Raw genomic sequence first — 24,509 nt, forward strand, 5'->3', positions numbered from 1 at the left:
GTAGGATAGTTTTCAGCCTTTAATTTGGATACATGTATAAAAATCCATGACAGACAAATGCAGCATGACAACATGTCTGATCTTAATTCGAGTGTTGGATCAAAATCTGCAATGTAAGTATAGCTCTGTTTTTCACAGACTACTAGATAGAAGGTAGAAAAAATAAAAGCGATAACTTTGATCACACTGAACGGAAATCACTGAAACTGAGATTTCTCTTACGTGAAATAAAACAGATGACTGAGACCTAAGTGTGAGAAAAAGGAAAAAAAAATAATGTAACGTGAGTACTGTGTATTAAAGATGGCCTCTAACATTTAACAAGGCATGGCCTATTGTTAGGATAGATCAATATTAGATCTGTGGGAGTCTGATAGTCGTGTGATGGTTGCAGGTTGCTCCATAAGAAAGCCTTTGCAATGTGCCATTCACTTGTTAGGGCATCACCAGACTCTGGTGCCACGTATGGATCATGCGCCCCAATTCAGATATTAGCGAGGGAACAGAGGGCGATGGAGCGCTGCGCCCCTTCCCACAGCTGGCCAATGAGACCCCGCTAAGCACATGTCTCGGAGATCTGTTGCAATGCAGAACTTTTGCCCATTCATTTATTTCAAGCCTTTTAGGGTTGATTTATGATAGCCCCATTGGATCATGAAGCAGACAAGCCAAGTAGCAGCAGATGACCCAGGCTCGATCTACTTGTGCTTCCATATTCTGGGGATATACACACTTTAAAAAGCGAAAGTTCAGAGCTTTGTCTATGAGACTCAAGATACTTAGGACCTGTCTGCTCATCTCCTTCTGCTGAGGTGACAGCAGGGTGGGAAAGTTTTGCATGAAATCTGGTAATTGTACTTCTGGACGTATCCTTTCGTACACCTCTTCTTGAGGTTGGCCATCCATTACTTTAGTAGCTATTCCAAAGGGTAAGCTTGATGAAAAAGTGATGAAGCCGTTAGAAGAAGCAATAGCATAGCCACGTCTTAGATAATGATTCCTGGAGGGATGGCTGGGAGAAGGCTTAGCGCGGTCTTTGGCTTGTACTTCAAAGAATAGGTCTGTACAGTCCATTACCGTACAAGTGAGGTCTTGGCACTGCACCATTCTCTTTGGTTCAAAGAGTTCCAGATAGCGGGAACTATACAGTATAGGGATCTGGAAAGAAGAATACACTGTTACCACAATTCTACCAGACCGGTCACTGAAGAACATTCACGGATTCTAGCACTTTGTAGAAGTGGTGACATGGACTCATAAAGGGGAGGTCTAGGATTTAAAAAAAGAAAACATTGGCTCAAACAAGAGAGGTGGTGGCATATCTAAATATCAGTCATGAGTCCTCCTCCATCCACTCTTCCTACCATTCATATGCCTGTGTAAGTGGTGCTGGCAAACTTTCATGTAGTTATTCCAGAAAACTGGCGTATGTACATTGTAAGATCTGCGCCACTGCTGTCAGTTTGGGATGTAGATGTCATCACTGGCATCAGCCCCTCTCTTGCTCGCGGTACCCTCTCTGTACAGGGCTGGAGAGTTATACATAGTGGTTTTCTATATTATACACACACACATGGCTAAGCAAAATGTATAGGCAGTTATAGAAAAAATGCAGCAAAGTAAAAAGCTCTAAAAAAAAAAAAAATAAGAAGTGTTTATAGTTTAATTTTATCAATGAACAAAAAAAAAAAAAAATCTGTGCTATGGCAGAGCACAATGATCACTTTTTCATGTATTAGAAGTACAAGCCCAGAGTCACAGATCACTGTGCACTCTCAGCCATTGCACAGACGGGTACATAGAAGATCACAGTCATCAGTGCTTGTAAGGCCTCCCTCACATCAGTGTATATCCTACAGGCTGACTGATACACTGGTGTAAGCACTGATAACTGTATATGCTCCAGCTATACATTCTTCAGTGCTTGTAAGGCCTCACTCTCATCCGGGGGAGATTCTGAAGAACATTACTGTGCCTGCATCATACAGCTATCAATGCTTGTAAGGCAAGGATGAGGAACATTTTTTCTACCAAGAGCCATTTGGATATTTACAGCATCATTTGGAGGTGATACCAAATTATCAACTTGAAAATTACCTTGCTATATTATGGTCAAATATTTAATTAACTCGCCCTTAAAGTGATGGCTGGTCAGCTTCACCTTGGTGTGGCTGTGAGGGTAGGTGGTAGTGATGATATATACACTGTGTTCCAAATTATTATGCACAAACAGTTCAGGAGTGATAAGGTTAGAATTTTTTTGTTTGTCATTTAAACTCATTGATGGTGATGTGTGTCAGGGCTCTTTATATCACTGAAAGCAATTGCAGATACCTGTGCACATTAGTTTGGCAGGTGAGTCCAAATAAAGGCAAGACTACTTAAGAAGGCTGTTCCACATTATTAAAGGGACTCTGTCACCTGAATTTGGAGAGAACAATTTTCAGTCATATGGGCGGGGTTTTCGGGTGTTTGATTCACCCTTTCCTTACCCGCTGGCTGCATGCTGGCTGCAATATTGGATTGAAGTTCATTCTCTGTCCACCGTAGTACATGCCTGCACAAGACAATCTTGCCTTACGCAGGCGTGTACTATGGAGGACAGAGAATGAACTTCAATCCAATATTGCAGCCAGCGGGTAAGGAAAGGGTGAATTAAACACCCGAAAACCCCGCCGATATGACTGAAAATTGTTCCCTCCAAATTCAGGTGACAGAGTCCCTTTAAGCAGCCAACATTTTTTGCCAAAATGGGAAAGAAAAAGGATGTGTCGGCTGCTGAGAAGCAACAAATTGTGGAGTATTTAGGTCAAGGCATGACTACAATCAACATTGCCAAGACACTTCATCGTGATCATCGCACAATCAAGAAGTATGTAGCTGATTCCCAGCACACACGTGTACGTGCTGATAAGGAAAAATTGAGGACTCTTTCCAACAGGCAACTGCGTAAGGTTAAAAGAGCAGCTGCAAGAATGCCTTGTCATAGCAGCAGACAAGTTTTTGAAGCTGCTGGTGCCTCCAACGTTCCCAGAACAACAAGATGCAGGGTCCTTCAGAGGTGCGTAAGCCATCCTGTCGACCACCTCTATCCACTGCACACAAGCAGAAACGGCTCCAGTGGGCCAACCGATACATGAAGACTGACTTCCAAACTGTTTTGTTCACCGATTAGTGCCGTGCAACGCTCGATGGTCCAGATGGATGGAGTGGAGGATGGCAGGTTGATGGACACCCCATGAAAACACGGCTAAGGGGCCAACAAGGAGGAGGTGGAGTAATGTTTTGGGCTGGAATCATGGGGAGAGAGATTGTCGGCCCCTTTATGATCCCTGAAGGGGTAAAGATGAACTCCATAATCTATGTGGAGTTTCTAAAACAACACTTCCTGCCATGGTTCAAGAGGAAGAACCGTGCTTTCCACAGCAAGATCATTTTCATGCATGATAACGCACCTTCTCATGCTGCAAAAAACACATCTGCATCTCTAGCTGCTATGGGCATAAAAGAGGACAAACTTATGGTGTGGCCACCATCTTCCCCTGACCTCAACCCCATTGAGAACCTCTGGAGCATCATCAAAAGGAGTGTCTATGATGGCGGGAGGCAGTTCACATCTAAGCAACAGCTCTGGGAAGGGTATTCTGTCCACATGCAAAACAATTGAAGCAGAAACCATCCAAAAACTGACAAATTCAATAGACGAGAGAGTTCAGAAGCTTCTTTCGAACAAGGGGTCCTATGTGCAAATGTAACATCACCTAGAATAAAGTTTTCACTTGAAAACTGTTTGATTTTATAATAAGCTGATAATGCTTATAACTTCACAATTGACCATTTTTTTGTTCAAAATAATAAAAAAAAGGTTGAAAACTCTGCTGTGCATAATAATTTGGAACGTGCATTTTGAATGTTTGATTTTTTTTTTAAAGATACTGTTTTAATAGGCAGTTTATTCCAAAACATTGCAATTATACTAGAATAGTAGATGACTGGAAAATAACAATGACTGCAATTCAGATAGGTAATTTAGAGAAAATATGAGGAAATATTATTTGCATAATAATTTGGAACACAGAGTATATATAGTGATGATGATAACTGCTTTTCCAGATTTGTGTCGGTCTGGAGTGCAGGTGACTCTGTGATTAGTCTTGTAAAAAACTGAGCAGTAAGTTGTACCGAATAAAGATGTATATTACACAGCAGGTCTAATCACAGTGGGAAAGCCATCACTGCTTATTGTGCATTTATAGAACTCAAGCAGGCAGAGGTCTGCAGTATATACGCTGATCCAAAAATAAAGGGAACACTTGAACAACACAATGTAACTCCAAGTCATTCACACTACTGTGAAACCAATCTGTCCAGTTATGACGCAACATAGATTGATTCACAATTTCTCCTGCTGTTCTGCAAATGGAACAGACAATAGGTAGAAATGATAGGCAATTAGCAAGACAAGTTCTGCAGGGGGTGACCCCAGACCATTTATCTGCATTTTTGTCATTTCTCTCACCCCTTAGAGGTACTGTACAGTAGCAAGAGGCAGCGTCTACAACCCACAGAAGTTATTCAGGTAGTGCAGCTCATCCAGGATGGCACATCAATGCGAGCTGCGGCAAGAAGGGTAACTGTGTCTGTTAGCACAGTGTCCAGAGCATGGAGCAGATACAAGGTGACAGGCCAGTACACCAGGAGACATGGAGGGGTCTATAAGAGGGCAACAACCCAGCAGCAAGACCGCTACCTCCTCCTTTGTGCAAGGAGGAACAGGAGGAGTTGTGCCAGAGCCCTGCACAATGACCTCCATCAGCTCACTGACATCCATGTGTCTGCTCAAACTATCAGAAACAGACTCCATGAGGGTGGTATGGGGGCCCAACGTCCACAAGTGGGTGTTGCACTTACAGCCCAACACCATGCAGGGCGATTAGCATTTGCCAGAGAACACCAAGATTGGCAGATTGGACATTGGTGCCTTCAGCTCTTCACAGAGAATAACAGGTTCACAAAGAGCACATGTGACAGAGTCTGGAGACGCCATGGAGAATGTTCTGCCGCCTGCAACATCCTTCATCATGACTGGTTTGATAGTGGGTCAGTAATGGTGTGGGGGAGGCATTTCTTTGGAGGGCCAAACAGTACTCCATTACCTAGCCAGAGGTACCCTGACTGACATTAGGTACCAGCATGAGATCCTCAAACCCATTGTGAGACCATTTGCAGGTGTACTGGGCCCCGGGTTCCATCTGATGCAGGACAATGCTAGGCCTCATTTGTCTGAAGTGTCTCAGCAGTTCCTGTATGATGAAGACATTGATGCTATGGACTGGCCCGCCTGTTCCCCACACCGGAATTCAATTGAGAACATCTGGGACATCATATGTCTTGTTCCATCCACCAATGCCATGTTACACCACAGACTGTGCTGGCATAGACTGATGCTTTAATCCAGGTCTGGGAAAAGATCCCTCATGAGAGCATCCGCCACGTCACCAGAACAATACCCAGGAGTTGTAGGGAGGTCATATAGGCACATGGAGGCCACACACACCACTGAGCATGATTTCCTTGCCTTGAGGCATTTCCACTTTAGTTGGATCAGCCTGTAATTTGATTTTACACTTTGATTTTGAGTATCATTCCAAATCCAGAAGTCCATGGTATATTAATTTTGATTTACATTGATAATTCTTATGTTTTATTGATCTCAATGCATTCGACTATGTAATGAAAAAAGATTTGCAACTGGAATATTTCATTCAGTGATATCTAGGATGTGGGATTTTAGTGTTCCCTTTATTTTTTGAGCAGTGTACATCACATAGGAGATACTGAGAATGCTGTATATAAATCACATAGGAGACACAGACTACTGTATACACATCACACAGGAGACACCAAGACTACCGTATATACATCATATAAGGAACACAGAGGCTGCTGTGTATACATCACTGTGTTGAATGTCTGCGGCCAGAGGAGGGCACCGAGGTGGCCGCAGGCATTCAGCAATGTCAATAATTTTTCTTTTTTTTTCCTTGGGGCAGTCAGCGCCCTAGGCAGCTGCCTATCCCTCATTCTGGTCCCGCTTGGCACTATTGTATAATGGCATTTAAATCTAGCCCATTGCCCCCATAACGATTGAAAGAAGCTGACGGACTGCCATGACAGTTGTGGGCCCATTGGAGGCTTCCCCTGTGATGTCCAACCACAGGTTGGGCATTATAGAACACTGCAATCTTTACTATATACAATAGCAATACAGTATTGCAGTATATAGCACAAGCAATCAAATGATTGCAGGTTGGAGTAGCCTATGAAGACAAAAGAATAAAATTAAAAAAATAAAATAAAAATCACCCTTTTCTCAGAAAAAAATACAGAAATGTAAAAAACCTATCTAGAACTATCCCTTTTTTTTTGGTATCGCGACATCCCCAAAAAAGTCAAATATAAAATTCACTTTCATGGTTGATTAATGCTGTGAGACCTTGCTCACACCAGTGTATACATCGGACGAGTTCTATCTGATGTTTTATTGGATAGCACTCGGACAAATGTTAATCAATAGGGCAGTGCACATTGATTATTTTTTTTCACTTACAGAAAATGTTAGTGAAAAAATATCACAGCATGTTGCGATGTCACTCTGAATTCAGGTGCCACACTCCCATTCAAGTCTATGGGTGTGTGGCAAACATCAGACTGCACTCGGGAGACATCTGAGTGCAGCCCGATATCCGTTGACTCAGAATGGAAAAGGAGAAATCTTGTTCTCCATCTTCTGCACACAGTGTGCTTTGATTCTCCCATCTGAGTATACGGAGAATAAAAACAAGAGCTCATATGTCTATGTTAATGGAAACAATAAAAAAGTCATGGCTGTTTGAAAAAGGGGGATGAACAAATGAATGCACAAAAAAAAAAAAATTGACTGCGTCCTTCTGGCTTTAACCCAAAAATGCTATAACAGACATGGTCTAAAATACACTTTTCGACCTGTTCTTACCTGGGTAAGACGTGCATGTAAAAGTTCTGTCCAGTTTAACCAGTACCGAGAGACAGTGGACTCCGAGACTCTAAATCGAAAGGCTAAGTCCTGGAGAAGTAACCCTAAGCGCAATCTGGTGAGGACAAGGAGCAGCTGATCTTCTAAACATAAGGCACTCTGAGGTCCCACTTCGGTTTTTTTCCAAATTCTGCCAGTACAAAGTTTTTGGTCGGCTGTAATAAAGCCAAGGAACTCCATGAGATGACTGTGGCTGTCGAAGCCTGTATAAAAGCGCACCCATTTGCTCTCATTTTTAATGCTATTCATACAGAAGCTGGAATCTTCTCGGTTTTGCTCCTGGTGCTTCACTTGTTGACCTAAGTACAGGACTGTCCCAGAACTTCTCTCCAGCTGCTCCTCTAACTCCTTATTTTTCTTCTCCAGAATCTCCTTCTCACAAGTCAAATTGCGGATCTCGGACTCCAGCTCAGTAATCTGTTGGCCCATGTCAGACAGCAGCATCCATTTCTCGTTCTCCCATTTCTTCTTTAATGTCAGAACAGAAATAGATAAAAGCAGGAAAAAATGTAGAAAAAAAAAAAGAAAAACAGTAGAAGATGTCTCACAAAAAAAATCTACAACAAAACGTGTTACACGCTGATCTGCCACAGATTGCGCCACATATATACATAGGATAAAAGAAAACATGCCAAAAATATCACAATCCGCTACGCAAATCGATCTACACTTAGAATGGGTCCACAACGTAGAGATGAAATTCTGTAACATCTCATCCACTTAGCTGGAACTTTGAGGTGTTGCGGATTTATTTCGTGCACATTCCCCTAATTGAGAGGGCGACGCGCATGATCTCTGCCTTTTTGGATTACCAATGGGAGAATAGTGAGACCGACATCTATGCTACTTTTATTATGACATTAACCCTTTGTAAAAGGAAGCCATCTTCAGAAAATGGCCTATTTATTGAATCAGGCTTTGTTTTTAATTTTTGTCAAAGTTTTCTTCTTTTTTTTTTTTTTTAACATATCACAATCTGTATTGAATGAGATGTCCTCTGCTAGAACAGACCCTTCTCTTGCCCCAAGCTTGGCTCCTACAAAATAAAAAAAGCTCATAATCACTTGCCAGCAGTGTCAACACTCGCGGTCCCAGGGCTCCCTTGCGGTGTTGTGACACGTGACCCTGGTGCCAAATCAGCGCTGGCGTCACTGGCCCCGCCTTACAATAAATTGAACATGAAGATGAAGTCAGATCAGCTGCAGCCCGGACTCCTCATATTCAATTTGTCCGAAGGTGGGGCCAGTAACACCAGCGTTGATTGGGCGCCGGGGTCATGTGTCACAATAACCACACAGGAGCCCCAGGGGAGAGCAGGTGCCGACACCGCGGTAACAGTCCCGGCACGGGAGGGGAGTATAGGATTTTTTTATTTTATTGTGGCCAAGAGTGGGGTATGACAAGAGGTTGTCCTAGTAGTGGACAACATCTTAAAAGGGAACCTGTCACCCCCCCAGGCGTTTGAAACTAAAAGAGCCACCTTGTGCAGTAGTAATGCTGCATTCTGACAAGGTGGCTCTTTTAGTTATTGGTGCTGTAACTGCAGAAATAATCTGTTTTGTAATTAGTCCCAAATACCTTTCTTCAGTCCTGGAGGCAGGCCTTTCCCCCCCTGCTGCAGACGCCACACAGCCGTCACTCAAATCTTCTTGGCGCAGGGCGCCGCCTCCTCATCGTTATTTTGAAATGAGCCGGCGCCTCTGCTCTTTTCTCCTGCCTTGGGCAGACGCAGTGAGCGCTGCCCGTCCCCTGTGCTCATATGCAGTCTAGCTGACTGCGCCTGTGCGGCCGCCCTGCCTGTTAATCCCCGCCCCGCAGTGTCTTCTGATTTATTCTCACTGCGGGGCTGGGATTCACAGGCAGGGCGGCCGCTCAGGCGCAGTCAGCTAGACTGCATATGAGGACGGGCAGCGCTCACTGCGCCTACCCAAGGCAGGAGAAAAGAGCGCAGGTGCCGGCTCATTTCAAAACAGCGCTGAGGAGGCGGCGCCTGGCGCCAAGAAGATTTGAGTGACGGCTGTGTGGTGTCTGCAGCAGGGGGGAAAGACCTGCCTCCAGGACTGAAGAAAGGTATTTAGGACAAATTACAAAACTGATTATTTCTGCAGTTACAGCACCAATAACTAAAAGAGCCACCTTGTCAGAATGCAGCATTACTGCTGCACAAGGTGGCTCTTTTAGTCTCAAACGCCTGGGGGGGGGGGGTGACAGGTTCGCTTTAAACATAAAAAATAGAAATCATACAATTTTCACACTGGTCACTGGTTTTTTTTAGGCTCATACTTGCTTTTGTTTCAGGAAACAAGACATGTACTATACATTAGCCACAAAGGTCAGACCCCATCCCTAGCTTTTATATTGAGCATGTGAAAAGGAAGGGAGCAGCTGTGACCACCTACTGTGTTATTAGCTGTTGTAATCTTGCCTCTGCTGATAAGAAAACTCCTAGAAACTCTTCCTGAAAGGACAAGAAATAAAAGTCTAAAAAAGCCCTAGTGGCTAGTTATTATAATTATTATTTTTTTTTTAATAACAATCTTGATAGCAATTTCTTTTAATTTATGTTACATAAAAACCTGATTTAAACAAAAGGTAATTCTCTGATGATAGCTTCCCTTTAAGTGCTCAAGTGCGTCAGATTAAAAAAAAAAATAACTAAAAACTTAAGACTTCCGGATGGGAAGTGTCCCAGCGATGTCGGCACTGTGCAACCCAGTGGTCACCTGACTTTGTTCAAAAAGTATTTTTAATTCTGTCTGAGGCAACTAAGCAATTAAACAGGGGTGGTCCAGTAATGGTGACTTGCAGACCTTGGGACTGGTTGGATCTGACAACGTGACCCAGATAAGGCTATTCCTGCTGTAGAGGCATGGTACATGTAGCCTTGAGTTCTAAGACACTACAAGAAATATTCACTTCCTTTAAGAGCGATACAGTAATTAGTGTGCCAGTTGTTCTTCGGTGGCCGCCGCAGCACGTATACAGGCTACAGACAATGCCAGCACCCGTACATCAGCGGCCTGGAATTACCTGGAGCTGATGGCACTGCATCTCTTTGCTGTCTAGTGCGTCTTGCAATGACTGCAGCATCTGGCTCTGCTGATGGGTTGTCGTCTTCAGTTCTCTCACCATCTGTTTCAAGAGCTCAGGGTCATCAGGTACACAGTACTCGCCATGGTCATGTACAATACACTCATGCCTATCTCCTACATCTTGGATTTTTGCCTCATTTGCTTTCTCCATCAATTCTGCAGCTAAAACCAAATCACCAATGCTGGACTGAACTTCTGCTGAAGGAGGAAACATGGAAAGACACAGTTTAAAAAGGACCCATCAGATCTCCTGACACATATATTCCTTCATTACTCACCTGCACGTATATTCATGTTCAGCAACAAAATCATTAACATCTGGTTCTCACCTACATCCTTCCGGATCCGAGGAGAAAGCTGTGCTCTTTTTCTATTACTGATTCCATCCTTCTTTCTCTTAAATGCCTTAAAAGTATTTTTCTTTGGCACAGATCTCTTGTCCACACCATCTTTACGAGAAGAAATGCTGGGTATTACACTGTCCTAATGGAGAATAATGAAACCAATGAAAGGAAAAATGCAAGCGCAGTCCCCCTGGTGCTGTGTAATTCATCCCCCAACCATCCCCTATGTGCAATACAGGTGAATATGACAGCTCCCGAGCTAATCCCCCAACCATCCCCTATGTGCAATACAGGTGAATATGACAGCTCCCGAATATACGCAGCCCCCCTGGTGCTGTGTTATTCATCCCCCGACCATCCCCTATGTGCAATACAGGTGAATATGACAGGTCCTGAGCTAATCCCCAACCATCCCCTATGTGCAATACAGGTGAATATGACAGCTCCCAAGCATACGCAGCCCCCCTGGTGCTGTGTTATTCATCCACAGACCATCCCCTATGCAATACAGGTGAATATGACAGCTCCTGAGCTAATCCCCCAACCATCCCCTATGTGCAATACAGGTGAATATGACAGCTCCCGAGCACAGGCAGCCCCCCTGGTGCTGTGTTATTCATCCTCCAACCATCCCCTATACAATACAGGTGAATATGACAGTTCCTGAGCCCAGCACCCGACCATCCCCTTTGCAATACAAGTGAATATGACAGTTCTCGAGCATGCGCAGCCCCCCCTGGTGCGGTGTTATTCATCCACAGACCATCCCCTATATAAAATACAGGTGAAAGGCAGTTCCTGTGCACATCCTCCAACCATCCCCTATGCAATACAGGTGAATATGACAGCTCTCTAGCATGCGCAGCACCCCTGGTGCTGGGTTATTCATCCACAGACCATCCCCTATATAATTAAGGTGAATATGACAGTTCCTGAGCTCATCCCCCAACCATCCCTTATGCAGTACAGGTGAACATGACCGCTCCGAGCATGCGCAGCCTCCCTGGTGCTGTGTTATTCATCCCCCAACCATCCCCTATACACGGTGTTCCAAATTATTATGCAAATAATATTTCCTCATACTTTCTCTAAATTACCTATCTGAATTGCAGTCATTGTTATTTTCCAGTCATCTACTATACATTCTAGTATAATTGCAATGTTTTGGAACAAACTGCCTATGAAAACAGTATCTTTAAAAAAAAAATAAAACACTCAAAATGCATGTTCCAAATTATTATGCACAGCAGAGTTTTCAACCTTTTTTTTTTATTTTGAACAAAAAAAATTGTCAATTGTGAAGTTATAAGCATTATCAGCTTATTACAAAATAAAATCAAACAGTTTTCATGTGAAAATTTTATTCTAGGTGATGTTACATTTGCACATAGGACCCCTTGGTCGAAAGAAGCTTCTAAACTCTCTCGTCCATTGAATTTGTCAGTTTTTTGATGGTTTCTGCTTCAGAAACCCTCCCAGAGCTGTTGCTTAGATGTGAACTGCCTCCCGCCATCATAGACACTCCTTTTGATGATGCTCCAGAGGTTCTCAATGGGGTTGAGGTCAGGGGAAGATGGTGGCCACACCATAAGTTTGTCCTCTTGTATGCCCATAGCAGCCAGAGATGCAGATGTGTTTTTTGCAGCATGAGACGCTGAATTATCATGCATGAAAATGATCTTGCTGCGGAAAGCACTGTTCTTCCTCTTGAACCATGGCAGGAAGTGTTGTTTTAGAAACTCCACATAGATTATGGAGTTCAACTTTACCCCTTCAGGGATCATAAAGGGGCCGACAATCTCTCTCCCCATGATTCCAGCCCAAAACATTACTCCACCTCCTCCTTGTTGGCCCCTTAGCCGTGTTTTCATGGGGTGTCCATCAACCAGCCATCCTCCACTCCATCCATCCATCTGGACCATCGAGCGTTGCACGGCACTCATCGGTGAACTAAACAGTTTGGAAGTCAGTCTTCATGTATCGTTTGGCCTACTGGAGCCTTTCTGCTTGTGTGCAGTGGATAGAGGTGGTTGACAGGATGGCTTACGCACAGCTGCAAACCTCTGAAGGACCCTGCATCTTGTTGTTCTGGGGACGTTGGAGGCACCAGCAGCTTCAAAAACTTGTCTACTACTATAACAAGGCATTTTTGCAGCTGCTCTTTTACCCTTACGCAATGGCCTGTTGGAAAGAGTCCTCAATTTTTCCTTATCAGCACGTACACGTGTGTGCTGGGAATCAGCTACATACTTCTTGATTGTGCGATGATCACGATGAAGTGTCTTGGCAATGTTGATTGTAGTCATGCCTTGACCTAAATACTCCACAATTTGTTGCTTCTCAGCAGCCGACACATCCTTTTTCTTTCCCATTTTGGCAAAAAATGTAGGCTGCTTAATAATGTGGAGCAGCCTTCTGAAGTAGTCTTCCCTTTATTTGGACACACCTGCCAAACTAATTTGCACAGGTATCTGCAATTGCTTTCAGTGATATAAAGAGCCCTGACACACATCACCATCAATCAGTTTAAATGACAAACAAAAAAATTCTAACCTTATCACTCCTAAACTCTTTGTGCATAATCATTTGGAACACAGTGTATGTAATACAGGTGAATGACAGTTCCTGAGCTCATCCCTCAACCATCCCCTATGCAATACAGGTGAATGACAGGTCTCTAGCATGCGCAGCCTCCCTGGTGCTGTGTTATTCATCCACAGACCATCCCCTATATAATACAGGTGAATATGACAGTTCCTGAATCCTGAGCTCATCCCCCAACCATCCCCTATATAATACAGGTGAATGACAGTTCCTGAGCTCATCCCCCAACCATCCCCTATGCAATACAGGTGAATATGACAAATACCTAGCATGCGCAGCACCCCTGGTGCGGTTATTCATCCCCCAAAAATTCCATCCCCCAAAAGTTGTTGTTTATTTTGATGGTTGATCCCAGTGTTATGCATATCCTTTTTTCTTGGTTTTCTTTGAATGTACTGTTCTATATGCATATGGTTGATCCCTCATTTATTTATAGCTGTGGTGCCCGCTACTTTCTATGTGTACCCCCAAAAATTCCCTACGCAATACAGGTGAATATGACAGATACCGATCATGCGCAGCCCTCCTGGTGCTGTGTTATTCATCCCCCAACCATCCTCTATGCAATACAGGTGAATATGACAGATACCGAGCATGCGCAGCCCTCCTGGTGCTGTGTTATTCATCCCCCAACCATCCTCTATGCAATACAGGTGAATATGACAGACACCGAGCATGCGCAGCCCTCCTGGTGCTGTGTTATTCATCCCCCAACCATCCCCAATAAAATACACTGTGTTCCAAATTATTATGCACAAAGGGTTTAAAAGTGATAAGGTTAGAATTTTTTTGTTTGTCATTTAAACTCACTGATGGTGATGTGTGTCAGGGCTCTTTATATCACTGAAAGCAATTGCAGATACCTGTGCAAATTAGTTTGGCAGGTGTGTCCAAATAAAGGCAAGACTACTTAAGAAGGCTGTTCCACATTATTAAGCAGCCTACATTTTTTGCCAAAATGGGAAAGAAAAAGGATGTGTCGGCTACTGAGAAGCAACAAATTGTGGAGTATTTAGGTCAAGGCATGACTACAATCAACATTGCCAAGACACTTCATCGTGATCATCGCACAATCAAGAAGTATGTAGCCGATTCCCAGCACACACGTGTACGTACTGATAAGGAAAAATTGAGGACTCTTTCCAACAGGCAATTGCGTAAGGTTAAAAGAGCAGCTGCAAAAATGCCTTGTCTTAGCAGCAGACAAGTTTTTGAAGCTGCTGGTGCCTCCAACATCCCCAGAACAATAAGATGCAGGGTCCTTCAGAGGTGCAAAAGCCATCCTGTCAACCACCTCTATCCACTGCACACAAGCAGAAACGGCTCCAGTGGGCCAAACGATACATGAAGCCTGACTTCCAAACTGTTTTGTTCACCGATGAGTGCCGTGCAATGCTCAATGGTCCAGATGGATGGAATGGAGGATGGCTGGTTGATGGACACCCCATGAAAACACGGCTAAGGCGCCAACAAGAAGGAGGTGGAGTAATGTTTTGGGCTGGAATCATGGGGAGAGAGATTGTCGGCCCCTTTATGATCCCTGAAGGGGTAAAGATGAACTCCATAATCTATGTGGAGTTTCTAAAACAACACTTCCTGCCATGGTTTAAGAGGAAGAACCGTGCTTTCCGCAGCAAGATCATTTTCATGCATGATAATGCACCACCTCATGCTGCAAAAAACACATCTGCTTCTCTGGCTGCTATGGGCATAAAAGAGGACAAACTTATGGTGTGGCCACCATCTTCCCCTGACCTCAACCCCATTGAGAACCTCTGGAGCATCATCAAAAGGAGTGTCTATGATGGCGGGAGGCAGTTCACATCTAAGCAACAGCTCTGGGAAGGGTATTCTGTCCACATGCAAAACAATTGAAGCAGAAACCATCCAAAAACTGACAAATTCAATGGACAAGAGAGTTCAGAAGCTTCTTTCGAACAAGGGGTCCTATGTGCAAATGTAACATCACCTAGAATAAAGCTTTCACTTGAAAACTGTTTGATTTCATTTTATAATAAGCTGATAATGCTTATAACTTCACAACTGACCATTTTTTTGTTCAAAATAAAAAAAAAGGTTGAAAACTCTGATGTGCATAATAATTTGGAACATGCATTTTGAGTGTTTATTTTTTTAAAAAGATACTGTTTTTATAGGCAGTTCCAAAACATTGCAATTATACTAGAATAGTGGATGACTGAAAAATAACAATGACTGCAATTCAGATAGGTAATTTAGAGAAAATATGAGGAAATATAATTTGCATAATAATTTGGAATAGTGTACAGGTGAATATGACAGCTTCTGAGCTCAACCCCCAAACGTCCCCTATGTAATACAGGTGAATATGACAACTACCGAGCATGCGCAGCCCCCCTGGTGCTGTGTTATTCATCCACAGACCATCCCCTATACAATACAGGTGAATATGACAGCTACTGAGCATGTGCAGCCCGCTCGTATTGTGCTATTCATCCTTCGACCATCCCCAATACAATACAGCTGAAAATGACAGCTCTAGAGCATGCGCAGCCCCGCCGGTGCTATGTTATTCATACCCTGACCATCCCCTATACAATACAGAATGACAGATCCTGAGCTCATCCCACGACCATCTCCTATACAATAAAGGTGAATATGACAGCTACCGAGCATGCGCAGCCCCCCTAGTGCTGTGTTATTCATCCACAGACCATCCCCTATGCAATACAGGTGAATATGACAGATACCGAGCATGCGCAGCCATCCTGGTGCTGCGTTATTCATCCCAAAACCATCCGCTATGCAATACAGGTGAATATGACAGCTCTCTAGCATGCGCAGCCTCCCAGGTGCTGTGTTATTCATCCCCTATACAATACATGTGGATATTTCAGGTCCTGAGCTCATCCCACGACCATCTCCTATACAATAAAAGTGACTATGCCAGCTCCCGAGCATGCGCAGTCCACCTGGTGCTGTGCTATTCATCCCCAACCACCCCTATACAACACAGGTGAATATGACAGCTACCGAGCATGAGCAGCCCCCCGGTGCTGTTATTCATTCCCCGACCATCCCCTATACAACACAGGTGAATATAACAGATCCAGAGCATGTGCAATCACCCTGGTCCTGCGTTATCCATCCCCGACCATCTCCTATATAATACAGGTGAAAATGACAGCTCTAAAGCATGCGCAGCCCCCCTTTTGCTATGTTATTCGTTCCCCGACCACCCCCTATACAATACAGGTGAATATGACAGCTCCCGAGCATGTGCAGGAACCCTGTTGCTATGTTATTCGTTCCCCGATCACCCCCTATACAATATAGGTGAATATGACAGCTCCCGAGCATGTGCAAGTACCCTGTTACTATGTTATTCGTTCCCCGACCAACCCCTATACAATACAGGTGAATAGGACAGCTACCGAGCATGCACAGTCCCCCGACCATACCCTATACAATACAGGTGAATACGACAGCTCCTGAGTTCATCCCACGACCATTCTCTATAGAATACAGGTAAATATGACAGCTACAGAGCATGCACAGCCCCTCTGGTTGCAGATTTTCTGCACATCTCAGGGAGACCCCAAGTCTCTGTTATCAGGGTAGCAGCAGTCTGTGCCCTGAGGGAATACCTACCACTGTAAGATTCCTTAGATATTTTCAAGAAAAGGCACTTTATAGGCACAGAGACACTTTATTCTTTCACATTGCAACAAGTTCAGTGTCTCCATGCTGGTGCCCCCAATAGCAAGTACACTCCCCTGACGTCTTCTCCTAATGGTGAACCAAACACAAAAGAAATCCTCTTTTGGGGATAATAGCTCCACTTGGGTACTGCCCTTGTTAGGGCAGGAGCAACTGCAGAGCATGACGGTGCGGAGTGAGGGATGCTTCTACCCATATGGATGTGCCCCGGAGAACAGTCTGCGCTTCAGTTGGGTGAGAATCATGATTTGTCTTCCTTTTTCATTCACCTTATTGCACTGTGACACTTTACTCATTTAGTCCTAGCATCACTAGTCAGATATGTTAAAAATCCAGAAAAATTGGAGGCAGCACACCGTTTGTAGTGAAAAGGAGCTATTAGCTACTAGTTGGATATTTTAGTTAGCGTTTTTACTAAAGGATGGGAATGTTTTTTGGTGGTTTGTCCTATCTTGATAGTAGGTGTTAGGATTGGATAGATAGCAAGGTGACATTAACCCCTTATTACCCCTGCTACAGGGCAAGTGGGAAGAGCTGGGCAAAGCGCCAGAATTGGCACATCTAATAGACGCGCCCTTTCTGGGCAGCTGCAGGCTGCTATTTTTAGGCTGGGGGGGCAAAGTCAATGGCCCCTTACCAGCCTGAGAATACCAGCCCCCAGCTGTGAGCTTTAGCAAGGCTGGTTGTCAAAAATTCGGGGGACCCCACACTGTTTTTTTTTTTTTTATTTATAGCTCAGGAGCGGCAGATGAAAACTCCCATCCGCCGCTCCTGCTCTCACTGTACTTAGCGGCTGTAGGTGTCAGATGATGGGACCAGTAGTCCCATCAGCTGACATCAGTGATCAGAGCTGAAGTTTACACATCCGATCACAGCTGAGAGCTCCCCGCTGTCTTCTGACAGCGTGGGAACCGCGGAGGTATAAAGTTTACCTCCAGTCACTGGTGTCAGCTGATGGGACTACTTGTCCCATTAGCTGACAGTTGCTGTCGCTCGTAACAGCGGGCTCGGGAGCGACGAATAGGGGTATTCAATAGCCACTCCTGCGCTGTAAATAAATAATAACAAAAAATAAAAAAAACAGTATGAGTTCCCCTATATTTTTGCTAACCAGCCAGGCAAAACTCACAGCCTGGGGCTGCAACCCTCAGCTGTTTGCTTCAGCAAGGCTAGTTAGCAAGAATGGAGGGGTCCCCACGCTGTTTTTTAATTATTTAAATAATTTTAAAAAACGGCGTGGGATCCCCCCCAGTTTTGACAACCAACCTTGCTAAAGCTGACAGCTGGGGGCTGGTAAGGAGCCATGAATATAGGCTCCCTCAGCCTAAAAATAGCAGAACACAGCTGCCCAGAAAAGGCGCGTCTATTAGAGGCGCCAATTCTGGTGCTTTGCCCGGTTCTTCCCACTTGGCCTGTAGCGGTGGCAAGTGGGGTTCATATTTGTGGGGTTGATGTCACCTTTGTATTGTCTGTCCGGTGACACCAAGCCCATGGCTTAGTAATGGAGAGGTGTCTATAAGACACCTCTCCATTACTAATCCTATAGTTATATGGTAAATAAACACACAGCCAGAATAAAGTCCTTTATTTGAAATAACACTAAACACCGTTTTCCATTTTTACTTAAATGCCTAATTCCACTGACGCCCTCGATCTCCTGTAAAATAAAAAAAACAAAAAAACAATATACCATACTTGGCTGTCGTTCTGTAATCCATGTCTGGGGAATTAAGTTTTCAACCTGGACGGTGCCAAGATGAGACGGTCCAGGCTGAAAACCACTGGTGAATGAGCTGCTGCGAGCGCAGCCTCAGAGACAGGTGGTGACATAATTGAGATTATGTCCGGTCACTGAAGCGCTGTTCCCAGCCGGGCTTAACTGCCGTGACCTCGGTGACATCCCTGCTAGCACCGTGAGAAAACTCTCACATGCTAGCGGGGATGTCACCGAGGTCACGGCAGTTCAGCCCGGCTGGGAACAGAGCTTCAGTTAACCAGCCAGACAAAACTCACAGCTGGGGGCTGCAACCCTCAGCTGTCAGCTTAAGAATCTATGATTCTATGATTTTTAAGCTGACAGCTGTGGGTTGCAGCAACCAGCTGTGCGCTTTGTCTGGCTGGTTAGCAAAAATACAGGGGAACCCACGCCATTTTTCTTTTTTAAATTATTTATTTAAGCGAAGGAGCAGCTAATTAATACTCCCATCCGCCGCTCCTGCTCTCACTGTTACTAACGGCAACAGGTGTCGGATGATGGGATCAGTTGTCCCATCAGCTGACCCCAGTGACCGGTGGTAAACTTAAATACCTCTGATCACAGATGAGCGCTGGCGCTGTCTTTTGACAGCATGAGAACCGTGGCTCTCTGACCGGCGAGAAGGATTTCCCCACCGATCAGAAGCGGTGTTTGACCAGCACATCATCATTAATCTCCATCAGAGGACACCAGCACATAATCAGTAACCTCCATCAGTGGAGACCAGCACATCACCAGTTACCTCCATCAGAGGAGACCAGCACATCACCAGTAACCTCCATCAGAGGAGACCAGCACATCACCAGTTACCTCCATCAGAGGAGACCAGCACATCAGCAGTAACCTCCATCAGAGACCAGCACATCAGCAGTAACCTTCATCAGAGGAGACCAGCACATCACCAGCAACCTCCATCAGAGGAGACCAGCACATCAGCAGTTACCTCCATCAGAAGAGACCAGCACATCAGCAGTTACCTCCATCAGAGGAGACCAGCACATCACCAGTTACCTTCATCAGAGGAGACCAGCACATCAGCAGTAACCTCCATCAGAGGAGACCGCACATCAGCAGTAACTTCCATCAGAGGAGACCAGCACATCAGCAGTAACCTCCATCAGAGGAGACCAGCACATCAGCAGTAACCTCCATCAGAGACCAGCACATCACCAGTAACCTCCATCAGAGGAGACCAGCACATCAGCAGTTACCTCCATCAGAGACCAGCACATCAGCAGTAACCTCCATTAGAGGAGACCAGCACATCAGCAGTAACCTCCATCAGAGACCAGAACATCAGCAGTAACCTCCATCAGAGGAGACCAGCACATCACCAGTAACCTCCATCAGAGGAGACCAGCACATCAGCAGTAACCTCCATCAGAGGAGACCAGCACATCAGCAGTAACCTCCATCAGAAACCAGCACATCAGCAGTAACCTCCATCAGAAGAGACCAGCACATCACCAGTTACCTCCATCAGAGGAGACCAGCACATCACCAGTTACCTCCATCAGAGACCAGCACATCAGCAGTAACCTCCATCAGAGACCAGCACATCAGCAGTTACCTCCATCAGAGACCAGCACATCAGCAGTAACCTCCATCAGAAGAGACCAGCACATCAGCAGTAACCTCCATCAGAGGAGACCAGCACATCAGCAGTTACCTCCATCAGAGACCAGCACATCAGCAGTAACCTCCATCAGAAGAGACCAGCACATCACCAGTTACCTCCATCAGAGGAGACCAGCACATCAGCAGTAACCTCCATCAGAGGAGACCAGCACATCAGCAGTAACCTCCATCAGAGGAGACCAGCACATCAGCAGTTACCTCCATCAGAGACCAGCACATCACCAGTTACCTCCATCAGAGACCAGCACATCACCAGTTACCTCCATCAGAGACCAGCACATCAGCAGTTACCTCCATCAGAGACCAGCACATCAGCAGTAACCTCCATTAGAGGAGACCAGCACATCAGCAGTAACCTCCATCAGAGACCAGAACATCAGCAGTAACCTCCATCAGAGGAGACCAGCACATCAGCAGTAACCTCCATCAGAAGAGACCAGCACATCAGCAGTTACCTCCATCAGAGGAGACCAGCACATCAGCAGTTACCTCCATCAGAGGAGACCAGCACATCAGCAGTAACCTCCATCAGAGACCAGCACATCAGCAGTAACCTCCATCAGAGGAGACCAGCACATCAGCAGTTACCTCCATCAGAGACCAGCACATCAGCAGTTACCTCCATCAGAGACCAGCACATCAGCAGTAACCTCCATCAGAAGAGACCAGCACATCAGCAGTAACCTCCATCAGAGACCAGCACATCCCCAGTTACCTCCATCAGAGACCAGCACATCAGCAGTTACCTCCATCAGAAGAGACCAGCACATCAGCAGTAACCTCCATCAGAAGAGACCAGCACATCAGCAGTAACCTCCATCAGAGACCAGCACATCCCCAGTTACCTCCATCAGAGACCAGCACATCAGCAGTTACCTCCATCAGAAGAGACCAGCACATCAGCAGTAACCTCCATCAGAGGAGACCAGCACATCAGCAGTTACCTCCATCAGAGGAGACCAGCACATCACCAGTTACCTCCATCAGAGGAGACCAGCACATCACCAGTTACCTCCATCAGAGACCAGCACATCAGCAGTTACCTCCATCAGAGGAGACCAGCACATCACCAGTTACCTCCATCAGAGACCAGCACATCAGCAGTAACCTCCATCAGAAGAGACCAGCACATCAGCAGTAACCTCCATCAGAGACCAGCACATCCCCAGTTACCTCCATCAGAGACCAGCACATCAGCAGTTACCTCCATCAGAAGAGACCAGCACATCAGCAGTAACCTCCATCAGAGGAGACCAGCACATCAGCAGTTACCTCCATCAGAGGAGACCAGCACATCACCAGTTACCTCCATCAGAGGAGACCAGCACATCAGCAGTTACCTCCATCAGAGGAGACCAGCACATCACCAGTTACCTCCATCAGAGACCAGCACATCAGCAGTAACCTCCATCAGAAGAGACCAGCACATCACCAGTTACCTCCATCAGAGGAGACCAGCACATCACCAGTTACCTCCATCAGAGACCAGCACATCAGCAGTAACCTCCATCAGAAGAGACCAGCACATCAGCAGTAACCTCCATCAGAGGAGACCAGCACATCAGCAGTTACCTCCATCAGAAGAGACCAGCACATCAGCAGTAACCTCCATCAGAAGAGACCAGCACATCAGCAGTAACCTCCATCAGAGACCAGCACATCCCCAGTTACCTCCATCAGAGACCAGCACATCGGCAGTTACCTCCATCAGAAGAGACCAGCACATCAGCAGTAACCTCCATCAGAGGAGACCAGCACATCAGCAGTTACCTCCATCAGAGGAGACCAGCACATCCCCAGTTACCTCCATCAGAGACCAGCACATCAGCAGTTACCTCCATCAGAAGAGACCAGCACATCAGCAGTAACCTCCATCAGAGGAGACCAGCACATCAGCAGTTACCTCCATCAGAGGAGACCAGCACATCACCAGTTACCTCCATCAGAGGAGACCAGCACATCAGCAGTTACCTCCATCAGAGGAGACCAGCACATCACCAGTTACCTCCATCAGAGACCAGCACATCAGCAGTTACCTCCATCAGAGATCAGCACATCACCAGTAACCTCCATCAGAAGAGACCAGCACATCACCAGTTACCTCCATCAGAGACCAGCACATCAGCAGTTACCTCCATCAGAGACCAGCACATCCCCAGTTACCTCCATCAGAGACCAGCACATCCCCAGTTACCTCCATCAGAGACCAGCACATCCCCAGTTACCTCCATCAGAGACCAGCACATCAGCAGTAACCTCCATCAGAGGAGACCAGCACATCAGCAGTAACCTCCATCAGAGGAGACCAGCACATCAGCAGTAACCTCCATCAGAAGAGACCAGCACATCAGCAGTAACCTCCATCAGAGGAGACCAGCACATCACCAGTTACCTCCATCAGAGGAGACCAGCACATCAGCAGTTACCTCCATCAGAGACCAGCACATCAGCAGTTACCTCCATCAGAGGAGACCAGCACATCCCCAGTTACCTCCATCAGAGGAGACCAGCACATCACCAGTTACCTCCATCAGAGGAGACCAGCACATCACCAGTTACCTCCATCAGAGACCAGCACATCAGCAGTTACCTCCATCAGAGACCAGCACATCCCCAGTTACCTCCATCAGAGACCAGCACATCCCCAGTTACCTCCATCAGAGGAGACCAGCACATCACCAGTTACCTCCATCAGAGACCAGCACATCAGCAGTAACCTCCATCAGAGACCAGCACATCAGCAGTAACCTCCATCAGAAGAGACCAGCACATCAGCAGTAACCTCCATCAGAGACCAGCACATCCCCAGTTACCTCCATCAGAGACCAGCACATCCCCAGTTACCTCCATCAGAGACCAGCACATCCCCAGTTACCTCCATCAGAGACCAGCACATCCCCAGTTACCTCCATCAGAGACCAGCACATCAGCAGTAACCTCCATCAGAGGAGACCAGCACATCAGCAGTAACCTCCATCAGAGGAGACCAGCACATCAGCAGTAACCTCCATCAGAGGAGACCAGCACATCACCAGTTACCTCCATCAGAGGAGACCAGCACATCAGCAGTTACCTCCATCAGAGGAGACCAGCACATCAGCAGTAACCTCCATCAGAAGAGACCAGCACATCAGCAGTAACCTCCATCAGAGGAGACCAGCACATCAGCAGTAACCTCCATCAGAGGAGACCAGCACATCAGCAGTAACCTGCCCCCCTGGCCTTACACTGACTACAGTGACCTTTTTGCCTTAGAATATATTACAAATCTATGTATACAAACTCCTAGAGCAGCAATGTGACAGGAGATGATTGATACCTGGTGCTGCAGACAGTGCGGGGCTGCCGGAGCAGTGCAGGGATGAACAGCCTCTTTGGTTACCGGCTCATTATCACCAGCCGCCTCCATATTCCCGGTAGCCGCCTTCACGTTACTGCAGGGACAGGATCCTCGATGTTTATGTCGTGTGTTATATTACATCGGCACCAGCAGCGGAGAAGAGTTTCAGATTTCAAAACCGGAAGTGTGTATCAGCCTCTCTTTGAAAACAAAATGTCGGACATGAACCTGCTCTATTACCGCACTATGCCAATAAGAAAGATGGCGCCAACGTGCTGTGCAGCTGGCAGAGGGGCGGGGAGATGCTACAACTTCCTGTACAGAATAAGCGCAATAGTTCCGACGTCCGTCCCATACCTGCACTCAGTGAGTGTGGGCGGCGCCGTGTTTATGGAGAGATCACCGAGGATGTTCTGTGGGACCGCTTGTGCATGGTGGACACGTGCAGGATATACACTGCTGGTACTCCGTGGAAGCACATGGCAGCGCCCCCTGCAGCTCGGGTGCAGAGGCTACATTGCACGAGACGTGGCCATCACTTTTAGGTTATGTGCACACGTTGCGGTTTTTTGCTGCGGATCTATCAAAACCTATGGGAAACCGAAAACGCTGTGCACATGCTGCGGAAAAAACCATGCGGGAACGCAGCGGTTTACAATCCGCAGCGGTTTACAATCCGCAGCATATGCAATAGAAAAGTGGCTGACAGCACTCGCTTATTGGGGCGCCCGCTAGATGTCCAGGGAACCCTCCTGGGCAATCAAGATACTCCAAGGCAGGAGAACAGCGCTCCAGCCGGGTGTAGTAATAAAGTAGAAAAGGTCTTTATTCAGCCATGATGAAGCGACGTTTCGACCATACAGCGGTCTTTTTCAAGCATGCTTGAAAAAGACCGCTGTATGGTCGAAACGTCACTTTATCATGGCTGAATAAAGACCTTTTCTACTTTATTACTACACCC

General features: G+C 46.0%; 1 protein-coding gene across 5 annotated transcripts; it reads right to left on the reverse strand.

Annotated features, from left to right (window-relative positions):
* On the reverse strand, positions 1-23,847 carry LOC143764780 (uncharacterized). 5 transcript variants are annotated; one of them, XM_077250729.1, is made up of 5 exons: positions 23,528-23,847; positions 10,446-10,650; positions 10,106-10,365; positions 7,016-7,543; positions 1-1,158 (listed from the first exon to the last, which is right to left on the reverse strand). In XM_077250729.1, the coding sequence occupies exons 1-5, from the start codon at positions 23,615-23,617 to the stop codon at positions 634-636; spliced, it is 1,608 nt and encodes a 535-aa protein (XP_077106844.1). In that variant the 5' UTR covers positions 23,618-23,847; the 3' UTR covers positions 1-633. The 5 variants fall into 5 exon arrangements, with proteins under 5 accessions (XP_077106844.1, XP_077106845.1, XP_077106846.1 ...); XM_077250730.1 differs by having other exon boundaries at positions 10,106-10,362; positions 23,528-23,783; XM_077250731.1 differs by having other exon boundaries at positions 7,016-7,540; positions 23,528-23,783.
* Positions 23,848-24,509: the final 662 nt, after the last annotated feature.

This window comes from Ranitomeya variabilis, chromosome 4, assembly GCF_051348905.1.
Source record: "Ranitomeya variabilis isolate aRanVar5 chromosome 4, aRanVar5.hap1, whole genome shotgun sequence".
NCBI classification, from domain to species: Eukaryota; Metazoa; Chordata; class Amphibia; order Anura; family Dendrobatidae; genus Ranitomeya; species Ranitomeya variabilis.